The sequence below is a fragment of the Pseudonaja textilis genome, chromosome 2 (assembly GCF_049901715.1).
Source record: "Pseudonaja textilis isolate UNSWEBS1 chromosome 2, rPseTex1.2, whole genome shotgun sequence".
Lineage (NCBI taxonomy): Eukaryota > Metazoa > Chordata > Lepidosauria > Squamata > Elapidae > Pseudonaja > Pseudonaja textilis.
Window position 1 is genome coordinate 11,943,722 of NC_141991.1, and position 19,636 is coordinate 11,963,357.

Here is a 19,636-nt window from a genome sequence, read left to right on the forward strand (position 1 = left end):
GGCAGCCACTGTAAAAGTAGCAGTAGATATCTCAAAGCCTGGGATTTTAATAATTATTGTGAGTGATAATTTTTCCTCTTCCAGGACTCCATGTACAGAAGGGTAGCCAGAGAAAAGGATTCTTGGGGAATGTTGCAGATACACCCCTGGAGACACTCTTCTCTAATGGTTGTTATCATTCCTGTCAGGACATATCCAGAAAGTGATGCTGGAGGAAGATGCTCCAATACGCAGGGAATTGATTTCTGCTGTCCGCCATTCTGGCATATGGTCTCCAGAGAATGCTAGAGAAGGTAACCCAGAGCTACACAGTTTGGTGGCAGTCTGGGTTTGTTGACACTTAACTCTAATTCTCTCTGACACCTTCTACACCTTTAAACCCTGCTAGATGTTAAGAGCAGGTCTTCTTTGTTATTTTCTTTCCTTTTTTAAAAAAATTTTATTCATTTTATTCGTATAATATATAAACATTTCGTTTCAATTGAACGGTGTGTTGTCTGGGTACAATTATTTTAGGCATTCATAATCCAAGTGTTCACAGTAATACAGTATCACAATAACATTAAAACTGTAGAGACAATAATATTTTGTTTGTCCATTTTAACAAATTTCCATTTTAACATTTATCCTTTTTATGTCCCTTTCTTTCTAACTTCTGTTTTTCTTGTCTAGCCATCAATAACATAAACCCCATGTCAAAAACTAGTTAAATTTCTTCTTTATCTTTGATTTTAAGTGTTAGCTTATCCATTTCTGCACATCAAGAGGTCTGTAGGGGGCGTGCATAAGTGCACCAATGTGCCTACTGTCCCTGTCCTATTGTTTCTTTTATTTTTCTTATATATATCCGTGTATTCAAAACTATGTTTTTCCTCTTATCTGTTATCTTGTAAGCAATTGACAAACCAAATAAAATTAAGAAAATAAAGAAAAATAAAAAGAAACAATAGGACAGGGACAGTAGGCACATTGGTGCTCTTATGCATGCCCCCTACAGACCTCTTAGGAAAGGGGTGAGGTCAATAGTAGACAGTCTAAGTTTAAAGTTTTTGGGGTTTGGGAAAGAAACCACAGAGTCAGGTAGAGTGTTCCAGACATTGACTACTCTGTTGCTGAAGTCATATTTCCTGCAATCAAGTTTGGTGCGGTTAACTTTGAGTTTGTATCTATTGAGTGCTCTTGTATTGTTATGGTTGAAGCTGAAGTATTCATTGACAGGTAGGACATTGCAATATATGATTTTATATACCAGGGGTGAGTTTCTACCGGTTCGGAATGGTACTATAGAACCGGATGTTATGAGTCTGAACAGTTTGGAGAACCAGTAAATTGAGCCCCTGGTTGGCCCTTTGCCTCTTTTACTTAGCCGAAGCTGCTCCGAAACAACCAGAAATGAAGGCAGGCAGGCAGAACGGACACTGGATTGAACAGCAGGCAGTGGAGTGGGGGTGAACGGGCGCTTCAGAGGAGCTGCACCAACAGGAAAAGCCACCCTGTTGGCTTCTTTGAAGCAGTTTCTTCCTGGGCTGGTGGAGGAACGAGAGAGTGACTGAGAGAGGAACGAGGCAGGAGGAAACTGAAGCTGCTGAGCCGGAGAGCAGGACAGGCTTTGGTTGTTTCCTCCCTCCCCTTCTTTCATTTGTGTCCTTGATCCCTGATCCCAGCAGCATTCACCAAAGGCGAAGAAAGCCGCCATTTTTATTTTATTTTTATTTTATTTGCAGCCCAGTACCAAATGATCCACGGATCGGTACCGATCCGCGGCCCGGTGGTTGGGGACCCCTGATCTAGAGCATCAAGTATGTATTACAACTTCTAATTCCCTTGCCTCCCCATGTTTGGTACCACTAATTTTACTTTGACAATAAAAGGTATGATGGGCACACTCATCATAGGGTCATCTTTGTCAGTGGCTTCTCCAGGGAGGTGGTGTTGGTCTGTGCTGCTCCGCTCTGCATGGAGAAGACCTTGCAGGGTGTGTCTAGCAAAACAGCTAGTGTCAGAAGGCTTCCCTTGATTTTTCCAACCCCTGGTGGCTGTGTTAGACCTTGGTTGTGGAGCTTGTGGAACAGGTACGGGAGCCAGGAAGTCAGCTGCTCTATCACAATCCTGGCAACAATGATAGCACTTTATCATCCTGTTGGGTCAGTGGCAGTAGCTTCAGCAGGTCTGGTTAGCTGTCATCTGGCTGCAGTTCTCCTAGGAAGCCCTTCAGGTAGTAATTTTTTTCATTGGTTGATGTCGTGGTCTAATTTGAGGGCAGTGGTATACCACGAATTAAGCATCTCTGTATCCCCCTAATGTTACAGGCCAGCTTTACTTCTGGGTTAATGGCATTTTTAAAATAGTGTAAGATTACTTTTTCAGGCCAATCCATGAGGTGGCTCACAACCCTTCTAAAGTCCCATATAAAGTCTGATAGGGGTCACTAACCCTGTTTCATTTCCATTATTTTGTCTTCATTTTCTGCCACTCCATCTGGATTTTCAAATCTGAATCTCAATAACTGAATGAATCAATCGACATCCTGTAGCTCTGAGGCTTATTCTTAGTGCAGCTTGGCCATCCAGTCAGAAGCATCCCCCTCATTCATCCCATCTGTTATTGCAGTAACCAGATCGCACTCTGTTGCATATTGGCCTCCAAATTGGTCTATTTGAGACCAGATTCGAGTGAGGAAATAAGCAAAATGTTCGTGTTTGCCATCGAAAGTGGCCTTGAACAGCACCTGGTCTGGTCTGGTTTGTGGGTGGAGAGGTGGTATTGGCCTGTCACCTGCAGGTTGAGCTGGAATGAAAGGAACCTGATGGTGTGTATCTGGGTTGGAAAGGTCTTCCAAGGCCTGGCCAGGTTTTGGCTATCTGGGAGAAGGGCCTTTGCAGGGTTTCTCCGAGTGGGGTTTGATTTAGTGCCTGCCAGTTGGAAGGTGAGTGTTGCCTTAATCTCTGCATGGGTGCAGGGGGAGTGGCTGCTGTCTGCTGTTTGCACAGGTCCCTATGTGTGGAAGGGATTTCTGATTCCCTCTGGGGCCAGGGCGTTGTCGGCGCTGACATCCAATGGCACTGGATCCACCCCTGGCCTGGATAAAATCCCCAGGGTAAATCTCTTTCTGTGTGCTGAGGAGGGGGACTTTGAGGTTGCAACATACCTATTGTAGTCTGCCTCTCTCGTCGATGCGGGCTGTCATGCTGGGCCTCTCCAATTGGCATCTGAGTAAATTCCTCTTCCCTTGTAACTCTGGGGAAAGAGAATATTGGTGGTGTCAGGCTGCACATGGGCTGAATAGTTTGTGGCTTTGAGGCAAAACTTCCCATCTTTAACTGCTGGAATTTTTGTAGTAATTCTGCTAATGATCAGCTCCTAGAATGACTTTGGGGGTTGTCATCTTGAGAGGTTTCCAATTCAAATTGAACCTCAAACCTGCAGTCTGCCTCCTTTTTGTATGTATAGGGCTCGAGAAAGATTTTTCTCCAGGAATTTTAATTAGCCTTGTCTGACAGCTTTCCCATGAATCAGAACATCTGGTTGCCTCTTCTCTGCATCTCTAAAAGCTTTCATCATCTTCTCCGGGGTGGGTGGGGGATTCAACTAAAGCTCCAGAGCCCCCCAAAAAATCTCCTTCTGCCTCACCTTCCATGTTGGCTGATTGGTTGGATTTTTCCATTGCTGAAAAAAAATCCGGGAGTTCAGCAACCCCTCTTCTCTCCTTTTTGGGAGTGCTGAAGTTTGTTAGAAGAGTTTTGGAATAATATCAAGATTCCAGAAGACATTCATTCCAGCCAGTAACTCTGAGACAAACATAATCTCAAAGTATTTTTATTACAACAGGAACTGGTACAAAGTGAGGAAATTCCGAAACTGAAATTCTCCTGAGCTTCCCACAAGTTTCTAACCTAATTTTTTCCTCATCACCTATCACGTGAACCAATCTCCTTCCAACTCCATTTTTCTCTGCACCATTCATAATGACCTTGGAGCATAAGAGATTTATTATGTCTACTGAGAGCTACTCCAATAACACCATCCCCCTCCAGTTCTCTGCAACACTGTGACAGCTTTTAATCATGATTCCAAAGCTGACAACCAGATGCCATGCTGTGAGCACCACAACCAGCTCAGCTACAGACTTCAACCCCATTCTTTATTCAATTAATTATGAAACTTCAAAATACAAAGGATTTCAGTATGTTCCATAAATATTGAAGGACAACAAAGAGTCAAGGAAAATACAATTTTCTATCTCTTCTGTAAAATTTCTCCCTATTTACTAAAGAATAGAGTCTAAAGACTTCCACTGTCCTGCCTCTTAGTCAGCTCTCATCCAAAAAAATTATACTTCTAGAACAGTTGGAAATGAAATATCTCTTCAGACACAAGGTATTTTAAAATCAGCTCCAAATTAGGATTAATATCTGGAGATGTCATAGAAAAGAAAATCACAAAGACACGCTCTTAACATTAGGCAGGGTTCAAGGGTGCAGAAGGTATCAGAGATCATTAGAGTTAAGTGTCAAGAACCTAGAGTGCCACCAAACTGCATAGCTCTGGGTGATCTTCTCTAGCATTCTCTGGAGACCATATGCCAGAATGGCAGACAGCAGAAGTAAATTCCCTGGGTATCGAAGCATCTTCCTCCAACATCATTTTCTAGATTTATCCTGAGAGGAAGGATGACAACCATTGTAGAAGAGTGTCTCCAGGGATGTATCTGCAACATTTCACAAAATCCTTTTCTACAGCTGCCCCACTCTACATGGAGCCCTGGAAGAGGTCCTGAGTATCAATTATCACTCACAATAATTATCACAATCCCAGACTTTGAGGTGTCTACTGTTACTTTTCCAGTGACTGATGTTGACATAATGCCAGACTGAAGCAACATGGAATGGATCTTGCATCAGAAGAAGATATAAGCCTCTACTCATGCTGAATGGTTTGAACAAGATTGAGGACACAGGCAAGAGCTGTGAGGCTGAATGTACCTTTTCCTCTTTTCCAGATGAAGCTCAATTTGTTTCTGTTTGGAAAAGGAAAGCTCCTGGATATTCCATTTTCTGAGGGTGCTTTGAAATCATCTAACTCTTATTTGGAAACAGGTGATTGATTCAGCTTCATGAATTATGGATCTCCTGCTTCTGCTTTTGATGCTACTGGTGTCCCAGACAGTCTCTGGGAAGCTTAGAATGAAGTGCCCAATGAATATGGTGCACCTGGATAGAGAAAGACCATGGAGCTATTACAGGCCAGGAGACCATCTCATCGGTGTAGTCACCAGTGCAGTAACACTAAACCAAGAAATGTTGTTTTTCGACGTGCTTCCTTATACTCGGTCTTTCTTGTAAGTGATTAGTGTGATGAAATTGCATTCCTTCCATCTGCAGTTCTAACACTCTCATTCTTTTCTCCTTATCCTGCTTACTCCTATATTTCAGGAACTGATTAATTTTATTGATTGATCAGATTTTTGTGGGTTTCCTCTTTTGTCTTATTTAGGAGAAGTATCTACAACTAGAAAGATGAAGCAGAAAGAGTAAAATACCTGAAAGAAGTCCAAATTAATTTCCTCTCCACATCCAATCTAGAATGCATGACTTAAATGCTGACTTTTGTTTAAAGTACTGATAGATTGTAGTTAAATTTTCAAATATTTATAACTGCTTGTTAATATTCAATGCCTGATCTGTTATAGGAATAGAGGATGATGATTTTAGAACAGCTTTTCTAGGTCACTTATGAAATACTCTCTTCCTTTTATGATGGTTAAACTTTAAAAAATGAAATTTTGCAGACTGGGTACTGTGCTGATAAAAATTACTGCTGCTATAAATAATAGACTATTTGTGCTTTTTATCTGCTTCCCATTTTGTCAACATTTACAAATATTAAATTTAATGGGTGGCTATCATTTGCCTCTGCTTTTTGATCAGTATTGGCTTCATATCAATAGTCATGTTTTGATAAAGAGGGAGGGTTTTTCCAAAAAGGATTGTATTACTGCTGTTGATGATGCTTGTATTAACCAAAACATTTTTTATACTAGTATAACTTATACTTCCAAAGGAATAGAACGTTTTATTTTCACCATTCAATTGATCAACAAGAATATCCAGTTCCTATGCAATCTCACACTTGGCTACAATATCCATGACAACTATTTGAAAACTCTTGGCACTTCGGATGTCTTGCTGGACATGCTTTCTACTGGAAAAGCCAATGTTCCCAACTACAGTTGTGGAAGAAAGGACCACATTTTGGCTCTTCTTGATGCTGTTGACAGGGAGATTTCCATCCAGATGTCAACATTAGTAGGCCCCTACAAAGTCCCACAGGTTTGTGTGTGTGTGTTTCTCTACATATAGTAAAGTGAATGGATGGTAGTGGGTGCAGGATTGATTCAATCATATTGTCAACTCATAAAACATTTTGTATACATGTTTTATAGTTGATAGCAGAAAGAAGTGGGGGAGTTTCAGAGAGCTGGCAACAGGCTAAATCAAAAGTACATTCCATTCATATTTTCTTACTGATTAGGTGGCTGAAGCTTCTTCCAGGAAAATATCTAATTGGAGAGCATGATTGATGACTCTTGGCTATGGATGTTTTTTGTTGGGTGATTTATTTTATTTATTTATTTTATTTGTCAATTGTTTACAAGATAATCAGTATAAGTGTATACATAGTTATGAATACATGAAATGGATACATATAAGAAAAATAAAAGAAACAATAGGACAGGGATGGTAGGCACATTGGTGCGCTTATGCACGCCCCCTAGAGACCTCTTAGGAAAGGGGTCAGGTCAATAGTAGACAGTCTGAAGTTAAAGTTTTGGGGGTTTGGGGAAGAAACTACAGAGTCGGGTAGAGTATTCCAGACATTGACCACTCTGTTGCTGAAGTTGTATTTCCTGCAATCAAGTTTGGTGCGGTTAACCTTGAGTTTGTATCTATTGTGTACTCTTGTGTTGTTATGGTTGAAGCTGAAGTATTCATTGAGAGGTAGGACATTGCAATGAATGGTTTTATATACCATGCTTAAATCAGACTGAAGACGGTGTAATTCAAGGTTTTCTAGTTCTAAAATTTCAAGTCTGGTGGCATAAGGTATTCTACAATGAGTAGAGGAGTGGAGAACTCTCCTTGTGAAATATTTCTGGACTTTCTCAATTGTGCTAATATCAGATACGTGATGTGGGTTCCAGACTGATGAGCTGTATTTGAGTATTAGTCTAGCAAATGTTTTGTATGCTCTAGTTAGTAGTGTGATATTACCAGAGAAAAAGCCATGTAGAATTAGGTTAACAACTCTTAATGACTTTTGGCTATGTAGTTGCGGTGGGCTCTACCACTTAGATCATTAGAGGTGAGTATTCCAAGGTCCTTTACAGAGCCTGGATCATCAACAAGGTCTTAACTATTCAGCTTGTATTTTATTTTCTGATATATTTTTTTGCCAATATGTAAGACAGAGCATTTATTTGTTGAGATTTGAAGTTGCCATTTGTTTGACCATTCTGATACATAGTCCAAGTCTTTTTAAAGGGTAGCAGTGTTGTCTGTGGTATTGAACAGCTTTACATCATCAGCAAAAAGAAGGCAGTTGCTCTTAATATGATCACAGAGGTCATTTATGTAGAGTGTGAAGAGAGTTGGTCCTAGAACACTGCCTTGGGGGACACCACTATTGACAGGTACAGAATTTGATAGGACACTCCCAATTTTGACCATTTGTTGTCTGTTTGACAGGAATGCTTCTATCCAGTTATTCAGTTGTCCAGAGATACCATAGGATTTTGAAGTTTCCTTATTGTTATGGGCAATCTGTTTTTTGTTTTGTTTTGGGAGTTGTTGTTGGTACATATAGTTTGATGACTCTTTTGACTTCAAGTAAAAATATGTTGTAATGGTCTTCAACAGTATTGCATCCAGTGAATAGAGATTGCCAATCAAGGGATGAGAGATCGTTGTCTATAAGATCATAGTTGCCTTTTTTGAAGTTATAATTGGAGATTACGTCATTGTGGTGGTTTTTGTGTGGGCATATGTTGAGACAAAAGTCAATCATATTGTGGTCACTGCTGGAAAAGGGTTCTTTAGTTTGTATTCCGTAAATTAAATTCATACTATTGCAGAAGATGAGATCGAGGCAGTTGTTTAGTCTAGTGTTGTTGGTTACTAGCTGTTCCAGTCCCAGATTTGTAACAGGATTGTAGAAGGTTGCGTGTATGGTTGATACACCCAGAGGGGTGGGGGGAAAAGTAGGATCAAGGGTGACAGTGAATTATGTATCTCAAAGTTGGCTGCGCCCAGATTAATGCCGGATGTAGAATATTATCTTCAAATAAGTCCTCTTTAATTTTGGGAGTGTGGCTCAAGGCTTATGATTTCATTGGAGTAACTTCTGGAATCCTGACAGACAACCAACTCTGAGATACATAATTCACTGTCACCCTTGATCCTACTTTCCCCCCCATCTCTGACACATATCTTCTCTTTTTTTAGTTGCAAAGTCATGTCCAACCAATCATGACCCCATGGACAATGTTCCTCCAGACCATCCTGTCCTCTATCATCTTCTGGAGTTCATCCAAGCTCACACCCACCACTTCAGTAATTCCATCCAGCCACCTCATTCTCTGTCATCCCCTTTTTCAATTGCCCTCAATCTGTCTCAGTATTAGGCTCTTCTCCAGTGAGTCCTTCCTTCTTATTATGTGGCCAAAGTACCTGAGTTTCATCTTCAGGATCTGGCCTTCTAAAGAGCAGTCAGGGCTGATCTCCTCCAGGACTGACCGGTTTGACCACCTTGCTGGAGTCTTCTCCAGCACCATAAGTTCAAAGGCCTCAATTCTTTGGTGCCTAACTTCTCTCTGCAATTCAAAAGCTGCTTTTCATTATCTCTATTGTAGGTGTCATGGATGGGAACTGGGATACACATTAGGCATGTATCAAAACAGTCCTATTCTCTTATGATAGCATCTCTATTGCTTTCAGGGAGAAATTGCTAACTCTTTGAAAGATGGATTCAAGGTTCAGAAGGATCTTGACACCAAGCCCTGTCCAATGAAATGCAATTCTCAGTGGTGAAAAAAATTAAGTCCTATTCCTAGACAAGAAATATTAAATGCAGTTATAGAATTGTTCATACCTGGCTGCAGATTAGCAACTGTGAGAGAAATCTAAGTGTCCTATTGGATCATGACTTAAATATGAGACACCAGTATGTTGCAGCTGCCAAAAAAGCCAATGCAGACCTAGGCTATATCAGTAGAGGGGTGAAATCAATAAAAGGATAATATTTGTAGCTCAGTGTTGAAATGAGGGTTTCTTGTTGCTTTCTGAGTCTGGTTATTTTATTGCAGACATTTCATTACCTAAACTAGGAAAGATCATCTCAGCCCTGAACTTGACTGTGGCATTTTGGGGCTTCAGTTCTACAATAACAGGTGCTGTGGGAAAGGGAGGGGAGAGTAGTGATAGGTGGTGTGTTGTAGCCAAAATAAAACACTGTCCCTTGGGAAAGAAGGACATTCCCACCAGGTGGCCAGAAGGAGGGGACTGGAGTCATCTAGTAACTGGACTGCATCTTATTTTACTGGTTATTTGGAGAAAGTGAAAAAAAATAAGTAGGTGAAAACATTTTTCACCAGCCCATGCCAATATGACATATCCAATAAATCTATTTTTTGATGAATCTACCTGTCTCGAAGTTTTGATTGCCAAGGGTGTGTTACTTGGAATCCTGAAATTAAGTATTCTTAATATTCTGTTTAATTTTTTAAACAATGGCTAATCAACAAACTGTTCCAAGATATTTATCAAAACAAAGTTGGATTTATTAAAAACTCATATTTTGGACTTGACCTGACCCAAAATATAACACAGCCTTCTTCATTGCTTTTCCAGATCAGTCATAGAGTTGTGTCAGAGACTCTGAGCGATAAAAGTAAATTCCCTTTTTTCCACCGGATGCTCCTCAAAGAAGGGTTTCAGTATTCAGCAATTGTCCGAGTGCTCCTATACTTCAGATGGACCTTGATTGGTCTCCTTGCTCCAGACACAGAGGAGGGAGAGAATTTCCTCAGGACTTTTCCTCCTGTGCTTGTCAGGAATAGAATTTGTGTTGTTATATCACAACAATTCTCAATGACTGGATATCCAGCACCCTTGAGGGATTCCAGCTTTTCTCAGTGGAAACAAGTCAATGTCTTTGTTCACTTTACAGAACACATTATTCTTTCAAGCACATTTCATATTTTTCATTTAACACTTGACATTTTGTCAGGACCCATTAGAGAGAAAATCTGGATCACCACAGCTTTGGGAAAGTGCATAATAACTCATCATGGATATCACAAATACATCCATAGTATTTGGAGCTTTGAATTTATGCAAAAAGTAAGCCCTAAATATGATGATTTTGAATCCTTTTCCTTTTTAGACCCTCAGTATGAAGACAAGAATTTTCAGTGCTCTTTTCCAAAGCATGTTTTTTCTGTCAAAGGCCGGAAAAGATGCATCCAAAAAACTCCAGTGGAGATAGAGGATGATTTTAATGGGATATTGGTTGAAAACAGTGACTCTGTTTACATGGTCTTTATGACTCTGGCCCACATCTTGAAGGCTGCATATTCATCCAGATCCTGGAGGAGAAGGAAGGAGGCCCAAGAGACACTGGAGGCTCCAAGGCTGCAGCCCTGGCAGGTATGGGGTCCCCACAAGGATCCAGCAAATTAAATTCCTCTGGAGACAGGAATCTGTTTGAGAAATAGAGGAATCGTATCAACTCCTTGTGCTACAAAAGGACAATAGATTTGCCTAATGTGCTTGCTTGGGGGATAATTTACCAAGGAGCTGGTACTAGATATGTTTTAAGGACTTCTAATTTTAAAAGGGTGATTCCACTTTTAACAATATTCCTGTATGTAGGGTTTGTGATTAGCACTATAGAATTTTACTGTTATAAATTTGAAGGAGACCCTGAGAACAACTGATGGCCTGACCCTCAGCTGGGTTCTATTTCCAATGTGAGTGGCTCATGAATCATGATAGAATGAGGAAGTCATTGTTCAGCTGTTTACTCCAGCAGAAATAGAGCTACATCCTTGGGACAGAGGTTCATTTCAAGTACTCTGACTAAAAGTTTCCTCATAACTTTATACAAAATGTTCCTTTATTGTTTACAACATGTCAACCTGAGTGACTTCTTTCAAAAGATCAGAATTCACACTGCATGATGTTGGAAGAAATGTTCATCTGGGTTCGGTTCCAAGTGGAGAGAAAGACAATGGAAACATGGAGGCGATTTGGAAAGATGGTTTAATGGTGGACAGGACCAAATGGTTCTAGTTCCTGTGCAATCAAGCACATGAGAGAGAGGGGGAGGGAGGGATGGAGGGAGGGAGAGAGAGATATATAGATTTATACCCTCTCTTGGGCTTTGAACTTGCTTGCTAATCCTATGAAAGAAATGTATTCTGATTGATTGCCCATGCAGGGGTAACTTTGTAGGTTGTCTTGAGTCCCAGGCTTGGTTGAAACTTGCTGGGTGATACAATCTTCCCAGGTGCCATGTGGTGAGATGGGTAGAGAGCTAATTCCATTATGTCCTGAGGTTGAAGTTATTTTGTTTTGTAGATAAGCTGGCCCAGCATTTTGTCTTGTGGAAAGGTTGGCACCAGTCTTTCTGGGGCTATTAACAAAGGTGGGGGGTGCTTTCTAAAAGGATGTTTCTCCTTTTCTTGTCCAGGGAGGTATTTATAATAGTCTGCCTTTTAAATATTTCCTAGAATATGTCATTCTTCTGGGAGAGGGGTAGGTACTAACTTTATACTGTGATTACATTTGTCTTTTTTGCTACAGGATTACATTTGTTGCATTTAGTAACAAGGTAGAAAAAACTTTCTAATCTTATTATTCTCAGGAATTTCTTGCTGCATGTAGTTTGTCAGTTTTACAAGGAAGCTGGCAAAGAGGGATACATAAACAGTCCGGCTGGTAATTTAATCAACTCTAACTTTTGGTGGCTTGTTTCTACATAACTTCTTTGCTTCCTGGCTGACTTGGTGTTGAAAAAATGTTTGAACATCTTTTCAGCAATAGTATTCTATTCCTACAGAAGTTATTGCTTTTCCTCCTCCTGCAGGATTTTCAGGGGATATTCCCTATTTGAAGGATTCCTTTGTTTTATATTCTTCTTCATTTTATATTCTTAAACTGTCACCAAGCTAATATAGCCTAACCCATCTCTCTACTGAAATCCCCATTAAATATCTGACTGGTAGCTGCTCAGTCTCTGCACTAAGCCAACCAGTGTAGGGGAGTCTGAACTTCTCTGGTTCACTTGTGAAGCTGTAAAACTGCTCCTCTTCTTAAGGTAATTTTTTTCCTTTAATTAAGCCAGAATATCATCATTGAGTTCATTTTATCATGTTCCACAGTCATGTATAATTGTGAACAGATCTTAAGCTTCTGTGTAAAATCTTCCAGTTTTTGGAAGAGTGCTCTATCCTTCCCTTCTCCAGTTATAACACTAGTAGAAAAGATGCTTTGGGGTAACAGATTTTTATTTTCAAGGAGTTTATGAATATTTTCTTTTTTGTTGTTGTTCAGTTTATTTGATGCCTGCTATAGAAGGTTCCCTATAGTTGATCAAATGTGCCTATTACATTTTCTCAATACATATTTTTTCAACATATGATTGACAAATTTTGCTGAACCTTTCTTGTTTACTTATGAACTTAGTGATAACACTTGTCCTAATTAAGCATTTTGGCATCTTAAAAAGAACTGATAACAGATAATTAGAGTTGGAAGGAACCTTGTAGGTCATCTAGTCCAACCCACCACCCAAACGGGAGACCCTACACCATTTCTGACAAATGGTAGTCCAATCTCTTCCTTAAAGGCTCAAGTGATGGTGCTCCCACAACTTCCGAGGGCAAGCTGTTCCACAGCTGGTCACTGCTAGAAAGTTTCTCCTTATTTCCAGGTTAAATCTCTCCTTGTTCAGTTTCCATCTGTGGAAAAAAAAGTCATATATGAAAATATCTGGTGGGATAACAAACCAAGGTTTCTGCTTTTAAAATTCCTGGATGTTTCCATTTCTAGTTCCATCTCTTTCTGGAGAAGAATGAGTTCTACAATCTTTCCCACTGGAATCTTTACATGGGCCATAATGGAGAAATAGCTGCAGATATGGACATTGAGTTCTTGGTGATTTCACCTGATGGGGATTTGATGAAAAGGAAACTGGGGAGTATTGAAAGACAGAGAGTTATTATTAACGAATTTGCTCTTTCATGGATAAATCTGCTCAACAAGGTGGGTCAAATATTTCTGTGTTTTCTCCATTTTTCTAAAGATTGTGATCCATTTCAAATGGGTTAACTCGAGTCACTATGGCAGATGACCCTCACTGGGAATTAAATGTATAGAAGAGAAAACTTAACATTTGTTAGATGGATTGTGGAAACTTCAGTACTATTCACAAAAACATCCTTCAGATGCCATGATAAGGAATATTCCTTTAAACTGATTCAGTCATGTCCAATATTGGATGCTGGGTGATTATTCTTTGGGATGGATACCATGGATCAAGCAGGTGAGTAAGTGCTAACAGGTGCCTCAGGTTCTTTGAGCCAGTGTCTGAATTCAGGTTAGGACTGATTCATATGAAATATAGTCATGACTGGTTAGAGGTCCTATTGGTGTATGTGAGAAATAAGTCTCACCTTGTCCAGATTGAGGAATGTCTCTCTTGAAAGGTGCAATTAACAAACTGCTGAGCTGCCCAGACAGCTGAGCAGCACTGTGCATGGGTGTGCAGCATTTGAGAAGCTTCTTTTTTCCTGCTTTTTCAACCTCAGCTGTGCACAAAGCAGCTGAAGTTGAAAAAGGAGGAAATAATGGACAGGTAAGAGCCCAGGCAGGCGGGTGGGCTAAACAGAAGCAGACACTGAACTAGTTTTGTGTCTGCTGCTCTTCAGAACTACCAGTTCTACAGAGCCAGACAGAACTGGTAGAATCCCACACCTACTTGAGAGCCATGTGAATTGAAGAAACAAACACATGAATAAAGAAAGCCCTCCTTTTAAAGGTTTATTTCCCCTTACAGCTTAATTGGGGGATGGTTTTGGATTCTTTTCAAAGGGAATGTGTTTTGCAATCCTTTATATACTCCAGAAAAAGCCTATCCATATTCTACTGGTCCAAGTTTCTTTTTCATTATTGTTTTTTTAAATAAATCTAAAACATAGAAATTTAATAAATCTTTTGTAATAATTTAATGAAAGATTATTGTACTGTACTTTAAAATCATAGTTATGTGAACAATGGAGAAATGTATGTTAACAAGGCTATATTGGTGTCACTTAAAGCTGAAATTTTTTCAATTCCATCCCTCCACTCTTTCTTAACTAGAATAATCCTTTATTGCAATGTTAGAGGCTAGGGGAGTGAGTAAATGAACAATCTGCCAGTATTTATCTCTCCTAAATCTGATTGGAATGAGTCAAGGATTTCATATTTATCTAAGTGAAGCCCAGGAACGATTTGGCTAATATTAATGTCTGCATCCATTTTCATGCATGCTTCATTCCAATATATTTTCTTTGGCATTTCTTCTTTTTCTGCTTAGTCTCTGCCTCAGTCTCAATGTGTGGAAAGTTGTCATCCTGGATCTGTCAAGCGGAAGCGAGAAGGAGAGCCTGCTTGCTGCTATGACTGCATTCCTTGTCCTGAGGGGACCATCTCCATTCATGAAGGTGGGGGACACAAAGGAAAGGGACAGGACTCGTGGAAGTCGATTCATCTGAAACACTGCAATACAAATACAAGTCAAAAGACAGATTGAAACTCATTTTTGTTTTGGTTTTGCTAGCAATTCAGCAGTTTGATTCTCCCCAGATCAGGGTTGACTCAGCCTTCCATCCTTCCATTGTTGATAAAATGAGGACCCAGATTCTTGGAGGCAATACTTACTCTAAACTGCTTAAAGATGGCTGTAAAAGGACTATAAAGGGTTATATAAGTCTAAGCACTGTTGCTGCTATCTTCAAATTGCACAATTTCTTATTTAGAGGGAGAAATAACAGAAAAACCTTGAAGGAAGGCCGAGGAAGAGATAGGTGGTATAGCAGATTGCACAAGCTTCTCTACTGCCAGAAAAAAAATTCTCTTCTGCTTTCTAGTTTGGATTACAGATTAATTGCATAACTAACTCTTTTTCTAGCTGATTAGATTTCAAAAAAACAGGCATCCAAAGTTAAGTACATTAAGAAGTGCCATCTTGCAAGATCCAGGAAATATGTCTAGTAAGAGTCGTTTTACTGTAATGCAAGTTCTGCAAATGACAGAAGAAATCATTCATGTTCCAGGACTTCTTCTAATTTTATAAACTATAAAAATATCACTTTTATAAAGAAAATATTATATTGCTTACCTACTTTCTGTAGAGATTTTAAGCAACAATTCTCAGAAAATGCTGCTGGTAACACATTGTGTTGCAAGAGGGTATTTCTTGAAAGGAACAGAATATTTTTTTAAAATGTTGCTATTTTGTTTTACTCAGACACAGAAAAATGTACCAAGTGTCCAGATGAAACATATCCAAATGAGGACAGAATCCAATGTATCCCCAAAGTTATATCCTTCCTTTCTTATGAAGAACATCTGGGAATCATTCTGGTCTCTTTTGCCCTATTCTTGTTCTTAGCTACAGGCCTTGTTTTAATCATATTCATTAAACATCTAGAAACTCCCATTGTGAAAGCCAACAACCGAGACCTCTCTTACATCCTCCTGGTCTCCCTCCTGCTTTGCTTCTTGTCTCCTTTTCTCTTCATTGGGCAACCAAGGAAAGCCACTTGCCTTCTCCGACAAACAGTTTTCAGCATTGTCTTCTCAGTTGCCGTTTCTTCTCTCTTGGCCAAAACCATCACGGTGGTTCTGGCTTTCCTGGCAACAAAACCAGGAAACCGAGTGAAGAGATGGTTGGGGAAGAGCTTGGCCAACTCCGTCATCCTTTCTTGTTCTAGTGTCCAGATTATTATTTGCTCCATTTGGCTTGGAGTTTCTCCCCCATTCTGTGACTCAGATTTTTATTCCCAGCCTGGAGAGATCATCCTGCAATGCAATGAAGGCTCTGTTTTCATGTTCTACATCACTCTCGGCTACATGGGCTTCCTGGCTGCCATCTGCTTCACAGTGGCTTTCCTGGCCCGGAATCTCCCCGGAGCCTTCAATGAAGCCAAGCTGATCACCTTCAGTATGCTGGTTTTCTGCAATGTATGGGTGTCCTTCCTTCCCACCTACCTGAGCACCAAGGGAAAATATATGGTGGCTGTGCAGGTCTTCTCCATCTTGGCCTCCAGTGCTGGTCTGCTGGTCTGTATCTTTATCCCCAAGTGCTACATTATCATTCTGAAGCCAGACTTGAATACAAAGGAGCATCTTACAACCAGAAGAAATGTATAGTGTGAGTTAGAGGAATTTCTACTCTCAAAACATTTCAACAGACCAAGCATACAAAATGGTTCCAAGCTGTCCCCTGTAGATCAGCTGGGGTGACAATTTTGAGTTAAAATAATCACAGGGCAATTGGAAGATAGTATCCTCCATCTTATCCAGTATAATTGCAAAATGAGTATAGTCTGGATTATCCATCTGGTCAAAATATGTAGAAATAAAATAAAATGGGAACTGAAATACAGCCATATAAGAGTTTTACAAAACAATTCATGTTGTTTTTGCTCTTCTCTGCCCTTTTTCTAGACTCTCAACATCTTTTTTACATTGTGGCAATCAAATCTGATTGCAGTATTCCCTGTGTGATCTTACCAAGGCACTGAGAAATAAATATGGATCCTGGTCTGATTCAGAAGACCTGTTCTTAACTTTTGGAAATGGAAGTTTCCAAATTCAAATAAATTATCACATAGTTTCGCAGAAATTTTTTTGGTTGGGTATATTTCCCTTCTTGGCTTTATCATGGCTGTATTTTTCTAACAGCCAAGAAAGTCTCAGTGTTCCTCATCCATTCTTGGAACATTAAAGGACTGTGTTACAATCTGCATCTTTAACCAATCTGACGAAAGTCTGTTTTTGCTGATGCACCTGCAAAAACATGTAACAATATAGTTCAGCTTTCTAGTGTCTTCTGTTATTGAGTTCTTTTGGAGAGAAACCATTAGTCAAAAACATGTGCTGATTTTCTTCAAACCATGTATGCAATTAATGAGTTTTCAAAGGCTGATGTTAAATGGTTATTTTTAAACTCTAATTGTTCATTTTTAAAATCTGGTTTTCTTCTCTGTGTTCTCCTTTGAGCAATATATTTTGTTGACAGCTGGTTTAAATATAGCTGAGCTAATGTTTAATTTACAAGCTTGCAGTGTGGGTTGAATTCAATTCCTGCATGCCTCTTTCCCATCTGTGGCTCTAGTTATAGTACCTTTTCTCTATTCAAAGTGGGCAGTTTGTCCATTTCAGGAAGTTCAGTCAATTTCACAAGCTATTCCTCCTGGTGGGTAGTTCTGAATGTTTCCTTGTGCATTGAATAATCCCACCACAACAATCACATATTAAAACAATGTTCCATGGAATTTTCCTAACTGATCCTCCATCAATCTTCAAAGAAAATATTGAACATTTATCTTTAAAATCCATTTTTACATGTCCACAAAGCATAATAATATGTCCCTACACATTTTTCACATTTCCAGCTCTACAAGCCTTTTCAATTAAAAAAAGCCCATGATGTAATATCTGGAACATCAGTTTTAGTCAAATTGGTTTGAGACCCTTTATCAGTGTAATTTGTCTCATCTTTGTTCTCAGTGCTCCTCATCTTACTATTTAGCTCTGTCCCAAACTGAAGTGGGTAGAAATAGCAAAATGTTCAGAACCCTTTAAAAGACTTACGGGGGGAGAGCTTATGAGGAGCTTATGGGTCTCTCAGAGAACCTTGTCCACCTTCTTTGGAGTCACCAGCTCAATCTCCTCCCAGATCAGAACACCAGACTATGTAACAGGCACTGTGACCTTCCTTGTTCAGATCAGGAGAAATCTCAGTATTTTTTTTCCTCCAAATAGCCTGGATAATATTCCCCCAAAGCCCGAGCCAGATGTTCTGAAGGTCTCTCCCTAACCTATAAGGACCAGGTCACCCAAAATGTGACTGCTTCATGACTATCACCTGACCTAGTGAAGGTGCAGAAAATATTGCTTTTTCACCCCACTTATCACCATGAGGTAATCTCCAACATGGGCTCTTTCAAATATTCACTCAGATTCCCTTCAGTTTTAGTAAGATACGGCAGAAAACATCAGGGATGGGACTCCTAACGCATCGATCTGGCATTCAAAAGCAACAACCAAAACCCAGAGCCACCAAGGATCTTTTAGCCAGGCACTGAGACTAGAATCCTAAGGGCCACACAATGGGACAACCTTTGAGTAGCAGATCAGATGTCACCAAATATGGCCAAACATCTACCGATCCCTATCAGGATATTCCTACCTATTCCTTCAGCTCCCCTCTTTAATTCAAACCTCAAGTTAACATTTACAGGCCAAGAAACATCATCCACCGAAATCAGGAATCAGGAATTTGGGGACTTCCAACCACACCTTCCAACCTCTGGGCAATGTTTTTGGAAGAGTTACACACAGTCTCTGAGATGGGAAAGCCAAAGTGGGCCCTCTCCAAGAATTGTTTGCAGAAAAAGAAGATGGAGCTCCAAATTCCTCCCCCAAACCAGTTTCTGGGTGGATGTGGCAAGAAATCAAGTTGCATCACCCATCATGCTATGGGCACTGCCACCGTCCCAGATGCAGACCCCACTAGCCGAAGTGGCTTATGTAGATGTGAAAGGACAACACAGAAAGTGTCAAGATAAAGAAAAATTTCTACTCACTCTATGACTGTCTCCCTATATACCGAGGTTGTTGATTTTCTGCCTGGCTCTTTTGCAACAATTGACATTTCTAGGACCGATGGGAAATGGCATTTTACTTCAGGCACAAAGAATTATAAAGGCAGCTCCAGTTTAGGATTGAAAAATGGAGATCTAATACAAAAGAAAATCATAGAGAGAATTCTACTCTTAACATTAGGGAGGGTTCAAGGATGGTTGAACTAGAAAACAAGCAGGATAAGAGTTTTGGCATTAACATTGAGTGTAACCAAACTCCACAGCTCTGGGTGACCTTCCTCAGCAGTCTGTGGAGACAAGGCGCCATGATGAAGGAAGTCAATAGAAGAAGTCAGTAGCAGAAGTCAATTCTCTAGATGTTGAACTGTTTTCCTCCAGAATCACTTTCTGAACATGTTCTGACAGGAAGGACAGCAACACTTCCTGGGATGTATTTGTGACTTTTTACTTATATCAGGGGTGTCAAACTCAGTTTCATTGAGGGCCACATCAGGGTTGTTTCTGACCTCAGAGGACTGGGTGTGAGCATGGCCAAGGTAGGCATGGCAGTTTGATGTCACTCATATGGGGGGCACCTGTGGCCCAAACACTCCTCCAGCGTAAATGATGCTTTTGGGATGGCCTCCTGCAGCCCTCTGCCAGCAAAAATGGAGCTCAGATGTGGTTGCACACATCCCTCATGGCTCCTTTTTGGCCAGGATG

General features: G+C 40.1%; 1 protein-coding gene across 1 annotated transcript; it reads left to right on the plus strand.

The window, feature by feature from the left end:
• Positions 1–10,517: 10,517 nt before the first annotated feature.
• On the plus strand, positions 10,518–16,475 carry LOC148126725 (vomeronasal type-2 receptor 26-like). Its single transcript, XM_087923122.1, has 4 exons — positions 10,518–10,703; positions 13,110–13,322; positions 14,638–14,764; positions 15,571–16,475. The coding sequence occupies exons 1-4, from the start codon at positions 10,590–10,592 to the stop codon at positions 16,473–16,475; spliced, it is 1,359 nt and encodes a 452-aa protein (XP_087779248.1). The 5' UTR covers positions 10,518–10,589.
• Positions 16,476–19,636: the final 3,161 nt, after the last annotated feature.